Genomic DNA, 18088 nt, shown 5'->3' on the forward strand with positions numbered 1-18088 from the left:
ATTCACACACACGTACTTTCCTAACAGTATTAAAGCAGAATGCAACCCTTCGCCAAGCAAATGCATTCAGTGAGGATGTGAGCTACGCATTCCAGGTACACGCTTTCACCCTGGATTACAAACACACTCGTTACTACCATCAGGTAGGAGGCTACAGAGTCTTAGGTCCCTCACTGTAAGGTTCAGGAACAGTTACTGCCCTATAACAAGAAGCTTGCTGAGTGAGCGTGGACAGCTTTATTCACCTCTACTCTGAAATGACTCACTTCCAAGGACACTTTACAACCCATGTTTTCAGTATTATTTACATTTACGTAGTTTACCTTCTTTTACATATTGGTGCTTGTCAGTCTTTATTGGTTTATGTATAACTTTTAATAAAATTCTCTTTCTTTTTCCTGCAAATGCCTGCAAAAAATAAATCTTAAGGTAATACATGGTAACATATATATACTTTGATAATACCTTTACTTTTAACTTTGGATATGTTGATTTTGCCCGTAAGCCGCAAGATAGGCCAATGCATACACAAAACTGAAGATTGAACTGTAGCTGTTTCCATTTCTTTGTAGTGTTCAGGACTTGGGTTGACATCCCTACAAATTTTCATTCTTCTAACAGCCACTTCTACAGTTTCATAAGGTCCTCATCACTTAGCTGTTCAGCATGGGATTCAAGAAAATCAGTGGTAGATTCTCATCAACTCAAGTTGGTTGCAAAGAACCACCAATTTCCCCTCCATATCTTCTATCAGAAAAATGGTGGAAAACACAATTCAAGTTTGGACACAGAAAAGGATGGAGGAACTAAGCAGGTCAGACAGCATCCATGAAGAGGAATAAACAGTTGAAGTTTCAGGACAAGACCCTTCATCAGAACTGAAGTGCTTCAGCCCAAAGTGTTGATTGTTAATTTCTCCATAGCTGCTGCCTGACCTGCTAAGTTCCTCAAGCATGTTATATGTGTTGCTCTGGATTTTCTGCAAAATTTAATGTTTCAATTTGTTTGTAGCCCAAACCCTCTACAATATCTTCCAAAATTCTCTTTAAAAAAAAACTTGTCTTTTGTTGCTTTGGTTATTTCAATAGATTGAAAAAAGATGTTTTAAAAGCTGCAATTATACCTTGATCCATTGGCTGGAGAACTGCTGTTGTGCTCAGTGGCAGGTACACAACCAAAAATGCAGTCACAAGAAAATGCAGACGTTTGAATGTAGGGCAAAATAGAAAAAGACTGGAGGAACTCAAGTGTATTGAGTAGCACACATAGGGATTTTTGCAATATTTTGGGTTGATACCATGCATAATGACTAAAATGTTATTAACAATAATATCTTGAATAATAATTCTTGGAAGCACAGAATCCCTCTACCTCAGGAATACTTCATAAACTACTCTTCAAAAGTGGCCAGCTTCATCCTAGCTGTCTTGCTGAGCTTCCAGATGCTTCCCAATTCTTCTCAGAACCTGAGGGTTCTCAAATAGATCAACAAAGGCTCAAATGAGCAACATCCTGCTGAATTTCCACTAAGTAGCAAGGTCGCTTACTCTTTTCAAACCTTTTCAATGCTTTGTAATGACAGCAGACTGCATCAGGGCCAATCTTTTTAGGATGGTGCTACAGAAGGCACGCAACAGCTTACTGATAGTGCAAAGCAAGGAAATTCAACTAAAAACATGACTAACAACAATCCTTTTTAAGGTAAATTGTGGTAAACCATCACTGTAAACAATGAAGAGGCAAGCAAAGGCTAAGTGAATCCGGGAGACGAAGGGTGCTGGTGCACTGCAAAATTGACACAGATATAGTTGGAGTGAACATTTCTGAGAGGAGAAGTTCAGGCAAAGGACTTTCAATGCCTGTCCAACTATCCCAGGTGTGAGGTTGGATCACTCCAAGCAACTTGGAGAGGTTGAGAACGGCTTTGTCGGCAGTGAAATCTCCGTCCAAAGTGAATCACTGGGTGGCGTGTTCTAGGCCCAGAGTCCGGGTCTAATCCAAGATATGATCTGCTATTTGGACAATTTCAACAACAGACTGGAAAGGCAGGATGGCTGATTTTGCTCACTCTCACTCTTCTCTCTGCGACGCTGAGGCTGAGACTGTCCCGGGCTGCTGAGTTTCATGTCCGTGAACTTTGCGGCGATTTGCTACACTAACATGATGAACTGAAACTGAAGGTTTGGGCCTACTCCGGGGATTTGGATGCAAGGACCCAACTTGGCTTAGAATGTGGTTGTTGTTGCTTGCTTCTATTGTTTGCAAGACTTGTGCTTTGTTTGCTCTTCCCAGGTGCATTATGGGTTGGCCTTCATTTTTTTCAGTTGGGTTCTTGCTTTATGGCTGCCTGTAAGCAGACAAATCTCAAGGTTGTATAACTTATACATTCTTTGATAATAAATGTACTTGGAATCTTGAAGCGTTGAGTGTCCATTTTATTCTTTATATTTGAACGCCTAAGATATGATGCTTTACTAATTTCTGATGGTGCTCCTCTCTTTAGATCATTTAACCTCATCCATTTTGACCTATTGTAATGCTTTTCCTTTTCTTAGATGCACTACCATGAGTTACAACTTTATGCCTATCCAAATTTTCAGACTGCTGGATGAAAAGGTTTCCATTGTTCCCTTAACTTTTCAAACAGCGACCCTTGATTCATGGTTACAAATTTGACCAGGTGATATCTTCAATTTTTTTTTTTACATACCATTTAATAACCCCAAATTTAAACAAAATTAGTTGCATTCACGAAGAAACAAACAACAGGATCTATGGATTTTTACTTATCTTATAATGGAACAGAAGACTGCTCCTGCGATCAGTAATCAATTTACAAATGAACTGAAACAAGTAGGTTGATTTTAGCATGTGGTCGTGTCTAAAAGGAAGGGGATCATAAAAATTCCTCACTAGATATTCAAACATCAGAGGCAAAATGATCTGCTACTCCGCTTGCTTAAAACAGAGAAAGACACAAGACCACAAAGAATAACAGAAGTTCACTGACATAATGGACAAAATGGCTTCCAGCAAATAGTTAACCAGTGGAACTCCTTTCTATTGAGGAGCCAGACTAACCTCACTGAACCAGTCACTTCCCAAACATGTCCTGAAGCAGCAGCAACAACCTCATGGAATTAATTCAAAGAAGTCTCATTGGAAAAATCTGGTTTGACTAGTTTGACTAGGATCCACTCTTTACAACACAGGGAATAGTTGTAAGAGATGAACTGAAGGAATTTTTATATTTTAAATCGATTTTTTTTACAGTTGGTACACAAAGTTTCAATAATCTGATTTTAATAGTTGATTAATTTTTCATGGACTTGAAATGGCTAGAATGTCCGAGGATTTCATCATATTGAACACCAACGGAGGGCCCACTTGAGGGTCCAAAGAGGGAAGTTTGTCCTTCACTGCTGGAATTGGAGCCAGGAAAGTGCAGAAAGCTTTCAATGGGGGCGCAAAAAAAAGGGCATCATGTTTTTCCCTGCATAAGAGGTTTCCATATTAAATTATGGCTCAAAGGTAAACAATCAAATTAAAAATGTAAATTGTGTTATCTTTTCATCCCATTTTTGTACCTTATACATGACCTTTTGGAGTAAATTCATTAGTCTGGTCTTGACGGCAGACAGCACAGTGGCACAGAGCCAGGTTGGACTCTGACTTTCAGTGCTGCCTATGGAGTGTGCATTTTCCACATTCCAAAGTGCTACAGATGGTCAGCTTACTTGACCTCGATAAATTCCCCTTACTATATAGTTGAGTTGAAGGGATGTGGAAAGAATAAAGTGGGATTAGTGCAAGATTGATGCTTGATTGTCAGTGGACCTGCTTTTCAGCTGTATGATTCAACAGATTAAATATTCAGAAATACTCTGAAGTAGAAAGAGAAAAAAATTCCTTGTTCATTCTTCCTAAATGATAGAACAACTCCAAAGGATCTCTCTTCAATCTAATAATAGAGCATTGAAAAAACAGGATCAAAGTAAACTATTGAGCATATATTATATATAAACATACACATATACATATATACATACATAAAATATACACAAATATACAAAATTTCCAAAGATTGATCTATAATACATCACAGACATTTTTTTAAAATATTAATCAAGCATCAGTTGTTGGATATGGGAACATTGAATGCTTTCTATATAACTTCCAGCCAACAGGCAGAATATCATAAAAGTACAAAATATTTTAAGTTTTGAAAGGTAATACATTGGACTCTGGTTAATTGGGCCATTGGTCAATTGGGGCAGCCGCTTATTTGCGACAAATTTGAAGGAACAAAAAAACAATTAAGAAAATAAACGGGATTCGATTTATTTGGGATATTGCCGTTTAATTGGAACAGGACACTGTTGCCGAACAGTTTCGAACTTGTGTGGCCATTCGATACTGTACTGTGCCTAGAGCAAACAGTGTTAAAATAATGTCAGTTTCATGTGCTTGTGTTCAAATAGGAGTAATTTTTATCGCTGATAGGTGCCGATAAAACATTAGCTTTATTTGTAAACACGTACATCAAAACAATGAAATGAGGCTTATTTGCGTCAATGACCATCACAGCCCTAGGGGATAGCCATGCAGCAAGTTTCACTACACCTGTACCGCCAACAGAGTACACGCACAATTCACTAAACCTAAATGCACACTTGTGTAACGTGGGAAGAAATTGGAGCACCTAGAGGAAACCCAGTAATCATGGAGAGAACATAGAAACTCCTTACAAACAGCAGCAGGAATCAAATTCCAATTGCACTGTAAAGCCATTGCGCTAACCACAACACTACCATGCTCTGCTTGTTTCAAATATACAGTATAATTTAGAATGTTTTTTTAAAATCTCAAACAAGCAATATATTTTAAACTCCAACTTCTATGCCTCAGTTCATTCTTCATAGTTGTAGGGATTTAACTTCTTGTCATAAAAATTTGAGGCAATTACAATACAGATTTATCCACCTTCAGTGGACAGGCCAAACAGGTTATTTTTGATTTTCCAGAATCACATGCACTCTGGACAAGTTTCATGTGAAGTCCTTTGAGTTATTTTGAAAACTTAAATGAGCATTCTACCCAATTTTCCACTTTGCTCATGTTTCTGAGAGCATCAGCATGTGACACAATCTGATATACAAATAGAAATTTGTACCCACCAGCGAAAATCATACATTTGCAAAATTACTTTGGAAAGTGAAACCAAGTTTAATACTTTTTAGGCAACAACCAACAGAGTTCACTTTAAGAATTTACAAGTGGTGAACGTTATTTGGATTCACACAAGGAGTATTTGAACATGGCCTTAAAAGTGCATGGATGGTTAGCAGTCAACATCAAATATTCTTCAGGATCATATTACTATGCAGAAAAGTCATGGAACATCTGCTAGCAACTTGATCCATTTGACCGGAATTAACATCCTAAATTCAAAAATGATCTGACTTACCACAGGCTTATCATTGGCTTAGCAATAAGCCATTCAAATATGTATCTGAAAGTGCAAACAGTAGATTCCAGTTAATTGGGCCGTTGGCTAATCAGGACAGCCAATTATTTGGGACAACTGCTAAAGAACAAAAACTAATTGGGAAAATAGCCGTGATTCCCTTCATTTATTTGGGATGCATAATTGTGACAGGAGACTGTTGCTGAACAGTTTCTAATGACTATCAGCACACTACACCGTTCCGAGTGAACAGTTTTTAAATAACATCTGTTCAAAGCGCTGTGATTCTTGACAGGGAGGGAGAGGGAGGTGGGGGAGAGAGAGGGGAAGGAGAGAGGGGAGGAGAGAGAGGGGAGAAGAGAGAGGGGGAGAGGGGGGAGAGAGAAGTGGGGAGAGGAGGAGAGAGAAGGGGGAGGGGGAGGGGGAGGGGGGGAGAGAGATCAATGCCTCTCATTATCTTGTACACCTCAATCAGGTCACCTCTCATCGTCCGTCACTCCAAGCAGAAAAGGCCGAGTTCACTCAACCTATTCTCACAAGGCACGCTCCCCAATCCAGGCAACATCCTTGTAAATTTCCTCTTTTTTTTAATCTCCTCTGCACCCTTTCTATAGTTTCCACATCCTTCCTGTAGTGAGGTGATCAGAATTGAGCACAGTACCCCAAGTGGGGTCTGACCAGGATCCTATATAGCTGAAACATTACCTCTCAGCGCTTAAACTCAATCCCACAGTTGATGAAGGTCAATGCACCGTATGCTTTCTTAACCACAGAGTAAAGCTGCGTAGCAGCTTTGAGTGTCCTATGGACTCAGACCCCAAGATCCCTCTGATCCTCCACTGCCAAGAGTCTTAACATTAATGCTATATTCTGACATCATATTTGACCTACCAAAAGGAACCACCTTGCACTTAACTGGGTTGAACTCCAACTGCTATCATTCACCCTAGTTTTGCATCCTATTTATGTCCTGCTGTAACCTCTGACAGCCCTCCACACTATCCACAACACCCTCAAACTCTGGGATACCTTGCATGAACAGCTCTCTTCAGGTTGTGCCACAACATCTCAATTGGGTTAAGGTCTGGATTCAGCCTTGGTCATTCCAAAGGATTAATTTTCTTTATAAAATATTCTATTGATTCAGTCTTGCATTTCAGATTATTGTCTTGTTGCATCGTCCAACTTCTATTAGGCTTCAGGTGATGGACCAATACCCAGACATTCTCCTGTAAAACACCTTGATACAATTTTGAATTCATTGTTCCCTCAACAACTGCAAGCTGTCCAGTTCCTGAGGCAGCAAAGCAGCCCCAAACCCTGATGCTCCTTCCACCATGCTTCACTGTTGGGATGGGGTTTTGGTGTTGGTGTGCAGTGCCCTTTTTCCTCCAAACATAGCAATGTGCATTTCTGCCAAAAAGTTCAACTTTGGATCATCTGTCCAAAGAACATTGTCCCAGAAGTGCTGTGGAACATCGAGTGGTCTCTTGCAGAGTTGAGATGGGCAATAATTTTTGTTTTTGGAGAGTAGTGGTTTCCTTCCATGAAATCCATGTTTTTCTTATAGTGAACATATGAACAGAGACTTTAGCAAGTTCTAGAGATTTTTGCAAGTCTTTTGCTGTTACCCTTGGGTTCCTTTTTACCTTCTTCACCATTATTGTGCTCTTGCTGTGATCTTTGTAGGATTCCCACTGCTAGGGAGAGTAGTACAGTACTGAATTTCCTCTATTTGTAGACAGTTCCTCTTACTGAAGACCTTGTCGCCTTTTCCAACTTCATGCATCTCTACAATTCTTCTTCTAACGTCCTCTGAAAGTTGCTTTAATCAAGGCATGGTGCACGTAAACAGATCTTTCTTGAGAAAAGCAGGTTCTGTCAGTAACCTGACTTTGTATGTCTTTTTTTTAAAAATGGGACAGGGCACCTCTACAACCCACACCTCCAATCTCATTTCACTGAGTCACCTGACTCCAAATAACTTTTGTAGAAGGCATTACCCCAGAGATTCACATACTTTTTTTGAGCCTAGACAGTGATTGTTTAAATGGTGTACTCAGTGTTGATGAGAAGCACAAAAGTTTGTGTTTTATTAGTTTCGGCAGATTGTATTTGTCTACTATTGTGACTTAGATGAAGAACAGACCACATTTTATGAGTGATTAATGCAGAAAACTACGTAATTGTAAAGGTTTAATGAACTTTTACTTGCAACTATATAATTTTATGTATACATTATGTACACCGTATATATTGGAAACATCAGTCTATAGTGTGCACATAACCGTTGGAGAGCATTGTTGCTTAATCAAACCAGTTCGCCTCACTTCAGTTAGTCACAGTATTGAAAGTTTTGCGTTGATGAACCCATCCCAAGAGGTACTAACACAACATCCAAGGAAAAAGTGTCAAACTTTCTCAAAGTCATGCTAACTAGCTAACTAAAAGGTATCTGTGCATTTTCCGTGAGACCATTGTCTACATAATATATAACGGACCCTTTTCTTTATTTTGTATTATTTTGTTTGTTGTAGTTTAAAATATTTTGTCAGTACAATTTTGATCAAAGTTTATACTGGTGTGAGTTAAATTATTGCCTTCTGGCGAACAGTAAATTTGCATGGATGTGTCAGTATTTACAGAAGTAACAGTACTGCTTTCCCTTGAAGGAACTTTCAAACTTATGTTGTGTGACCAGAATCTTATTTACCCTAGACATGTTTACTAATTGGAAATGGCCTTTTCATCATTACTCCCATGCACTGTTGAACCATGCTGCTGTTAGTTTTGTATTCATAGTAATTGCCTAACTCATTACGAGCTTATGGTGAGAGGGTTACACAAGTACATAATTTGTTACTTATTTAAATGGTAGTGTGTTTTTTTTATACTTTAACTTTTTCCTTGTAACTTCAGGTAATTAGGCAGCCGCTTAATTGGGCCAGAATGTACTGGTCCTGATATGTCCCTAATAACCAGAATCCACTGAACTTTAGAAACGCCTTCACATGCTAGGAGCAACTCATTTTGGAAAGAAGCTGGTTAATTTCTGTTCCAATTTGTTTAGTTGTTTCTTGCTGAAGCAACTAACTGTCATCAATGAACAGAAACCTCATGATGCAAGTATTCATGGCAATAAATAACTTGGGAAATTGATCCAGTAGAATTTGAAATAGTTTACAGGTAATTCAAATATTGATATTTAAAATACAAAACACACTTCATGCCTGTCCATTTTATTTACTTACAGAAGAATGTGGACATCATTAGCCAGACTACATTTATTGTCGAGTTCAAACTACCCTTGAACTGAAGAAATTCCTTGGTTGTTCCAAATTATGGGCCTCAAATCATGTAGAGGCCAGTAGTGTGGCACATTTCATTTTCTGAAGGGAAACCAGACCGGTTTTATGACAAATGTATTGTTTCGTGCACAGTAATACCAAATCCAGGTTTAATTTCTGCTGACAATCTATTACTATTTGCAGAATTTATTTAATAACTGGATTTTATAATGTATATTTCAAGGTTCTCCTTTGATGTCTGGATGCTCCCAGCAATTCTGTTCATTTATATCTTTACTCATAAAAAAAGATCTAATCCCACTCTTCAAAGATAGAGAAGCACTAGCAGCAAAATGGAATAATTATCTGGTGCCATGTTTTGCAGTGCACTTTCTTCAAGCTAACATGCAACACTGTGCTCACAAAGTCAAGTTCTGCCTTTTTTGAGAATTACATATATACCAGCCTTAGGGTACTCAAGAGGAAGAATATGGGAATTTAATTTTTTAAAAACTAACCTTGGAAAGTCTTTAAACATAGAATACTAATATCTGTCCTTAATTTTTTAACAATTTCAAAAATAATGTTTTATAATACTTTCTGTAATCTAGAAAAATGATTAAAATGTGCAATCTAATTAACTGACTAGATCATGCAAAAAAAACTTCTCCAAATCAAATCAAAATTAGCAGTACAAGGCACTAAAGTTTACATCTGAAAGCATACGAAGTGCCAAAACTGCAATGCAATAACCTACCAGTGTGTAAACACTGATATTCCATCTGAGGTGGTTATTACATTTTCCTTTCAGAGTAATAAAGTATTACATCAAAGAACAATTAAATATCTTTAATGTGAAGTCAGCCTTGTGATATAGAAAAGACATCGTTTAATTACTGTATATAAGCTCCCCCACACACAAATGAAAAAAATGACCAAACACTGAACGAATGTATGAACGGTACTTCCAGCAACAATAAAATTCATGGCTTAGACTTTGCAGAAATAATAATAAAACATCTGGTGTTTACAACATTACAGTGGAGAGTGACATCAACTATCGCTGTGATGTGATGCTCAGCATGCAAATCCCAAAATTGCTATTTTGATCCAGGGATTTCACAAGCTGCACCTTTATTCCAATTGCCACCACAAAAGTTACGTCAAATTAATTGATACGAGGCGCACTTAAGCTTTTTACAAACAAGTCACACTGTCAAAATGTTCTCAACTCCCACCAAGCTGTAACACAAGGTCTGTAGATTTTTCATGAGATGCCAAACAAAAGTTATTGCTCAGCGAATAACTGGCGCATGAAACTACATCTAATGCAAACTGTAATTAAGAAGCATGAATAATGAATACTTTAGAAAACTTTATTCTTTGTTTCTGGATTTTTCCTTAATTATCTCTGCATGCTCCAATCTTATTTCACATGTTCTAATCTTGTTGTGGATGGTCTAATCATATTTCATATGTTCTAATCTCATTTCTGTAAGGAATTATTGATGTGATGCGCAGCCAGCTTAATGACACTAAAGCTACTGGCTGCCTGATATTCCCCCCATTGAGGTCTAACAGTAGAGGTAGAAAGGTTGGCATGGAATCTGTACCAAAGAAAATCAAGGGATCTTTGAGAATTTTTCTTCATGCTTTATCACTGACTGACTTCACCATTGAAAAAAATATAAAATGAGTATCAGTGGCAACATGTGATTTATATAATCTACCTTGGACATAAAAACTTCTCAGAAATAACTGAAAATTATTTTCTAAACTGTCAGAACAACCCACAACAATTCATGATCCTTTGAAGGGCAAATATTTTTGTTCTTTCCAGAGGCAAATTGTTTTCTTTATGCTGGACGATGGATAAATTCTGGCAACATAAACCAGAGTTTTTGCCTCACCCAGCATCTCAATCCTGCACTTTAAGTGTCAGCCTGATTAAATGATTCAAGATTCTGGTATCAGACTCAAATCCACATGAGCCAGAGTGCTATTTCTGTGCCAAGCTTCAGTCAATCAGTTCATAAACAAACATACATCTCATTTTACTTTGCTAGTGGACAATAAAGTAAACATTAGTTCCACTAAATATAGTCTGCTTTCTCGGTAATTTTTTTACATCTAAAGCCAGTTCCTTGCCCTGCTTTAACAAATGGAAGTGATAGAGAATTGTATTCTCATTTTTTAAACCAACCATCTTATTTTTCACAAGACAGGATGTGGAAGATGTATTACTGCTGTCATCGGGCACTGACAATTCAACTGAAGGCATTTGGCACAGTTTGGCAAGCAATCAGACAGACTTAGGAAAAAATCCCAAGGGCAATTTCACAATGGAACCCACCAAACCTCTTCCCCATTCTGCCACTCCCACTTTATAAATCAGCCAGGATTAATTCAGTCACTCACTCAAACTTTTAATACCTGCATATTATTTATAATAAGTCAACTGATTCCACAGATGGCACTCGTACCCAAATCGCAGTTGGATATTTTAGTGCAGTGCTGCAGGCAAGCTGTTTTGAGATGAAGTGGTGGTCCTTGTCTATTTGTGTAAGTGGTTCATATTGACAAACAGATGATAGGCAATATTTCTGCCTCAACTAAATACACAGATCAACGGATCATTTGATTCACTTGTGTTCTGGTGATCTTTTGCTCCTTACATTACTGTTTACACAAAAGGGACATTTTTCAAAGGTCTTTTCTCTTAATTTTAATAAGTATACTAATTTTGCTTATGATTTTTACATATATATGAGAAAATCTCAGAATAAACACATGCAGACCCCAAAAATTGACATTGTAACTTCAAAATAATTCAGTATGCACCTGTCATATGTGAGATTTCTGTCCTCAATGTAGCAAAGTACAGTGGACTCCGGTTATCAGAATCAGATTTAGTATCACCAGTATATGTTGCAAAATTTGTTAACTTTGCGGTAGCAGTACAATGAAATACATGATAAATAAATAGAGGAAAAAACTGAGTTCCATTAAATATATATTGTATGTCTATTAAATAGTTAAGTTTAAGTAGTCGCAAAATAACAGAGAAAAGTGGGGTTGTGGTCATAGGTTCAATGTCCATTTTGAAAATAGATGGCAGAGGGGAAGCAGCTGTTCCTGAATTGCTGGTGTGTGCCTTCAGACTTCTGTACTCCCTCCCCAAGAGTAACAGTGTAAAGAGAGGACATCCTGGGTGGTGGGGGTCCTTAATGATGGATCCCACCTTCCTAAGGCACCATCGCTTGAAGATGTCTTGGATATTATGGAGGCCAGTACCCACGACAGGGCTCACTGATTTTACTAGTTTCTGTAACTTATTTCAATCTTGTGCAGTAGCCCCACCCCATACCAGATGGTGATGCAGCCAGTCAGAATACTCTCCGTGATACATTTGTGTAAGTTTGAGTGTTTTAGTTAGCAAACCAAATCTCCTCAAACTCCTAATAAAATATAGCTGCTATGTTGCCTCCTTTATAGCTGTATGGATATGTTGTGTCCAGGTTAGGACCACAGCGATATTGACAACCAAGAACTTGAACCAAGATTCTGTAAAACAAAGGGTGTACACATTCCTAACGACCCTCTGATACAGAACCCTAGCTCGGAGATCGTCAATTTTATTTACCAGAGGCTGCATGTTTGCCAGTAAGGTAGTTGGTATTGGGAGTCAAAAACCGTTTTTTTAAAAACACTTCATCAGACCAGCACATCAACCCCTCTTTTGCTGGCAGATTCTTAAATGGGCGGTGTGGCGACCACAGTCTGATCTATTTGTCAGTTTTAAGCAGTGATAGATCGTCCAATTGCATTAGAACTTCATCTCTAACTATAGACATCATAGATGCAGTTATGGTTCTCAGCCGTAGCAGGCTGAAACACGAATATTTGATGTTTACCATTGCCTTCAATGAGAGCTGTCTTTAGGGTCGTCTGTAATGTTGGTGCCCTCGAAGTTATTTGTGATACAGCAGGACTAGTATATTTTGACTCAAATATGTGGCTCCCAAATTAGCCAAAGTTTCATAGAAATAGTTCAAAGGGTGTAAAAAAAAGACAAACTGAGTAATAAATTATTTAAATGAAATGCAGAACATACTAGAATACTACCAATACTACTACAGTACTATAAAAGTATGTATCAGTTCCTAATACTTTTCAGTAGAGGAATTCATCCATATCGTGTTCTTTTGACTATAAAGGAACAAAATCAGCACAGACATCTCGTGCAGATAATGGACTACCTTCATTAGAGTACAAGCCAAAGGAACAGAATTAGGTCATTCAGCCCATCAAGTCCACTCCACCATTCCATCATGGCTAATCCTGGATCCCATTTAACCCCATACACCTGCTTTTCACCATATCCTTTTATGCCCTGACCAATCAGGAAACTATCAGAAAAATCAGGAAAGACGAATGAGGGGAGATTTGATAGAGGTATATAAAATTATGATGGGTATAGATAGAATGAATGCAAGCAGACTTTTTCCACTGAGGCTAGAAGAGAAAAAAAAAAGAGGACATGGGTTAAGGGTGAACAGGGAACAGTTTAAAGGGAACTGGGGGGGGGGGCTTCTTCACGCAGAGAGTGGTGTGAGTGTGGAATGAGCTGCCAGATGAAGTGGTAAATGCAGGCTCACTTTTAACATTTAAGAAAAACTTGGACAGGTACGTGGATGAGAGGTGTATGGAGGGATATGGTCCAGGTGCAGGTCAGTGGGACTAGGCAGAAAAATGGTTCGGCACAGCCAAAAAAGGCCAAAAGGCCTGTTTTTGTGTTGTAATGTTCTATGGTTCTATCAAGTTCTGCTTTAAATATACCCATGGACTTAGCATCCACCACAGTCTATGGCAGACATACCACAAATTCACTACACCCTGGCTGAAAAAATTCCCCCTTACCTCTGTTCTGAAAGGTCTCCCCTGTTTTGAAGCTGTGACCTTTTAGAACAGAGGTAAGGAGGAATTTCTAAAGGTAAGTCCTACCATCTTTTGTAGCGTAGAATGACATTAGCGATTTTCCAGTCCTCCGAAACCAGCCCAATGGATCTAGTGGTCTTTCAAAAAAACGAGTGTTTCTTGAAAGATTAGAACACTGATCATGCCTCTACAATTTCTTCAGCTACTTCTATCAGACCCCTCTACTGTAGTCTGTCTAGCTAAGGTAAGTTATCTACCTTGAGTCCTTTTACCATCCTCAGCATCTTCTCTTCAGTAATAGCAACTGCACCCACCTTTGCCCCCTAACACTCACATTTCTGGCATGCCAGTGGTATCTTCCACATTTAAGACTGACACAAAAATACTTAATTATTTCTTATTAATATTACCCTGGGTGCTCTAGTTTCCTCCAGCATCTCCACATATGTTAATTTTTAGGTGAACTGCCGGGCTTGCGAGAGAGAATAGAAAAGTGGGAGAAAGGTGATTGCTTTGTGAGAGACTCCATGGGTTGAATGGACTCTTGCATCATGAGGGAATACAAGACTATAACAAAGCATATACAGTTATAGCACAAGACACAGAAGTAGAATTATGCCATTCAGCCCATTGAGTCTGCTATCCCATTCCATCCTGGTTGATTTATTATCCATTTGATGTCCTGACTAGTCAGGAACCTATCTCCACTTTAAACATACCCGATGACTTGGCCTCTATAGCTGTAATTCTCCTGCTTCCCTACTCAAAATTGAAGTGAAAAAGATCACTATTTAACGTGCCAGATTGAAACAACTCGTACATCAGCCATTGTCCTTCCACCATTAAACCTGCTAAAGTTTGATCTAATGTGCATTAAATCCAGAACGCAAAATGAACAGGAACTTAAAGACAAATAAATATTTACTGCAAAACCACATGAACATCACTAAGATTTCAATGGTATTTGGTAGACAAAGTTAGATAAAGGGTACAAAAAGCACTAATTAATCTATTATTACTTAACATGATCAAATAACACAGTTGCAATATGAAAAACTAAATCACAGCACTGAAAAAAAAATCTGGAAAAATGCCATTTTGGAAGGTCTGAACTAGTCTGAGAAGATCTTTGCTTCCAAGTTCCCACTCTGCTTCAAGATCTCAGAGAATTAGAGCTCAAACTTTAAAACTCATAAGCTTTCTTTCACAGGCACCATCATGAGGATAAATTCTGCATGTGCATGGTCCAAATGATGATGTGACATATAGGAGACAAGATTTTAAAAGAGACGATTCCCATTGATTAGTGAATGAAGGCAAATTAGATGTCGTGTTTTCTTCTATCTGACACAACTGTTCTGCTGTGTTTTCTATGATTAACTGAGGCCAAAACTCCAGTTATTTTAAACTCCACCCCGCCAAACATCAGAGAGAAACAGTCTATTTGTCAAATAATGCACCATTGTTTGCATCTATGGCAAGTACAGATCTACTAAATCATTTTCTGAAATATATGGGGTTAAGTATGTAGGATTAAATTATATATAATGACAAATAATTAAAACCAGTAGTTTGCAAAAGATCAAGAGACGATAACCAGTTTGATATCTGTGAACTAAAAATTATGACATCACATACAGTATATTAGTTAAAAATGGACTTGAATGATAAACTATCTGAAGTCTGAAATCAGCTATTTAAGTGCACATTACAACCATACTTATTTCAAACCATAATACATTCTGATTTTAATAAATTAATAAAATATGTATTAGCTACCTTATGTAAGCAGGTGTCCACTACCCAGTTGCAGACTTTTTCAAGGTCATCCGTTACCTCAAGTCTAGATCTAGCAAACTCAAAGAGCTCCTCATTCAATATCACTTGTCAGATGCCATCACAAGCCAGTATATTAAACTCATCTTCTACTCCAAGATTCTCATACTCTTCAGATTCTGGTGATATCAGCTGCTCTGTAGGCCCTTTCCCATCAACACACTTGGAATCATAGTCCCCCAGGGCTCTTGACACAGCCAGTGATCATACAATCTTTTCAACGATTGCATCCTCCAAGTCTTCGTTTTCATTGTAATACTCAAGATGAATGCCGATACCTTCAAAATCTTCATAGTGCCTAACTTGTTGAAGAAGTGAAATTGTTTTATTTTCACTCTCAGCATTTTTTGGCATCTCCCTGAATGCTTGAAACCACTGAGAGAAATCTCTTCTTTTTGAACACAGACACAGCTGACACAATTTGATAACTGTTTGCTCTAAGCATGGTGTAGTGTCTAATGGCCATGCAAGTACATGCAACTGACGCCAGTTATAAACTGTTCATCAATAGTCTCCTGCCTCAATTAAGCAGCATAGTGTCCCAAATAAACCATGGGAGTCCCAGCCATATTCTTGATTAGTTTTTGTTCTTTAAGAGTTGTCCCAAATAAGCGGCTGTCCTGATTAACCAATGGCCCAAATAAATGGAATCCACTGTATATCAGCTGTGTAAAATCAACAGAATTAACAGTAGAATACTGCAGAACCACTGATTATACACATGAACAGGATTATGCAATGTATAGGAAACCACAGAAATTACGGTTTGACAATGTAAAGCATTGAGAAAATCCCTACATACATGTCTGCACACCTGTGCAATACTTAACAGAAGGCAGCATACTGAAAAAGATATAGCAAACTACCTAATGAATTAAGTTTGGTAGCTGAGTGACACAACCCCAAAAATTAAATTAATGATAAAAACTGTGAATGATTTGTGGCCAATGTACCAAGCTTCCTTTAGGCAGATGAAACCTTAGAAATAAAGTAGCAGATGATTGTCAACTGGCAAACATGAAACAAGTTTCTAGGCGTTAGATTGATACTTGGTTATAATTTTAAAAAGTACTGAAGGGATACATGTAATGCAAATAATTTCCACCTGTAGTCGCAGATTACTCAACAAATTAAACTAGTTTCTTCATGTTATATGCTCATTTTCTAAATAAAAACTATATCCCACTTCGATCCAAATTATGATGGCACCAAGTTATAATTGAACTATCTCCATTCTTCCGAAATGGTTAGCAAAGCTTAGAACATAGAATAGTACAGCACATTACAAGGACTTCAGCCCACAATGTTGTGCCGACCCTTAAACCCTTCCTCCCATATATACCCCCCCCCCACCTTAAATTCCTCCATATACGTTAAATTAGTAGTCTCTTAAATTTCACTAGTGTATCTGCCTCCACCACTGACTCAGGCAGTGCATTCCACGCACCAAACACTCTCTGAGTAAAAAAACCTTCCTCTAATACCCTCCATGAACTTTTCACCCGTTACCTTAAAGCCATGTCCTCTTGTATTGAGCAGTGGTGCCCTGGGGAAGAGGCGCTGGCTGTCCACTCTAACTATTCCTCTTAATATCTTGAATACCTCTATCATGTCTCCTCTCATCCTCCTTCTCTCCAGAGAAAAGCCCTAGCTCCCTTAATCTCTGATCATAATGCATACTCTCTAAACCACACAGCATCTTGGAAAATCTCCTCTGTACCCTTTCCAGTGCTTCCACATCCTTCCTATAGTGAGGCGACCAGAACTGGACACAGTACTCAAGTGTGGCCTAACCAGAGTTTTATAGAGCTGCATCATTACCTCGTAACTCTTAAACTCTATCCCTTGACTTATGAAAGCTAACACCCCATAAGCTTTCTTATCTACCCTATCTACCTGTAAGGCAACTTTCAGGGATCTGTGAACATGTACCCCCCAGATCCCTCTGCTCCTCCACACTACCAAGTATCCTGCCATTTACTTTGTATTCTTCATTGGAGTTTGTCCTTCCAAACTTCACACTTTTCCGGGTTGAACTCCATCTGCCACTTCTCAGCCCACTTCTGCATCCTATCAACGTCTCCCTGCAATCTTCGACAATCCTCTGCACTATCACCAACACCACCAACCTTCGTGTCATCTGCAAACTTGCCAACTCACCTTTCTACCCCACATCCAGGTGATTAATAAACATCAAGACAGGCAGAGGCCCCAGAACAGATCCTTGTGGGACACCGCTAGTCACAACCCTCCAATCCGAATGTACTCTTTCCACCACGACCCTCTGCTTTCTGCAGGCAAACCAATTCTGAATTCACCTGGCCAAACTTCCCTGGATCCCATGCTTTCTGACTTTCTGAATAAGCCTACCGTGTGGAACCTTGTCAAATGCTTTACTAAAATCCATGTCAATCACATCCACTGCACTACCCTCATCTATATGCCTGGTCAAAGAACTCTATCAGGCTTGTTAGACACGATCTGCCCTTCACAAAGCCATGCTGACTGTCCCTGATCAGACCATGATTCTCTAAGTGCCCATAGATCCTATCTCTAAGAA

General features: G+C 38.6%; 1 protein-coding gene across 3 annotated transcripts in view; it reads right to left on the reverse strand.

Moving 5' to 3' along the window:
- heatr3 (HEAT repeat containing 3) overlaps positions 1–18088 on the reverse strand; it is a 61797-nt gene that overhangs the window by 36326 nt on the left and 7383 nt on the right. Inside the window, exon 1 of one of the 3 annotated variants that reach the window (XM_059992890.1) lies at positions 324–3952. The exons of the other annotated variants lie outside the window; for them this stretch is intronic. Coding sequence (XP_059848873.1) covers positions 324–594 — 271 coding nt within the window. The 5' untranslated portion in view covers positions 595–3952. Of the gene's footprint in view, positions 1–323; positions 3953–18088 lie in introns of those variants that run through there. 3 annotated transcript variants of the gene reach the window in all.

This window comes from Hypanus sabinus, chromosome 17, assembly GCF_030144855.1.
Source record: "Hypanus sabinus isolate sHypSab1 chromosome 17, sHypSab1.hap1, whole genome shotgun sequence".
NCBI classification, from domain to species: domain Eukaryota; kingdom Metazoa; phylum Chordata; class Chondrichthyes; order Myliobatiformes; family Dasyatidae; genus Hypanus; species Hypanus sabinus.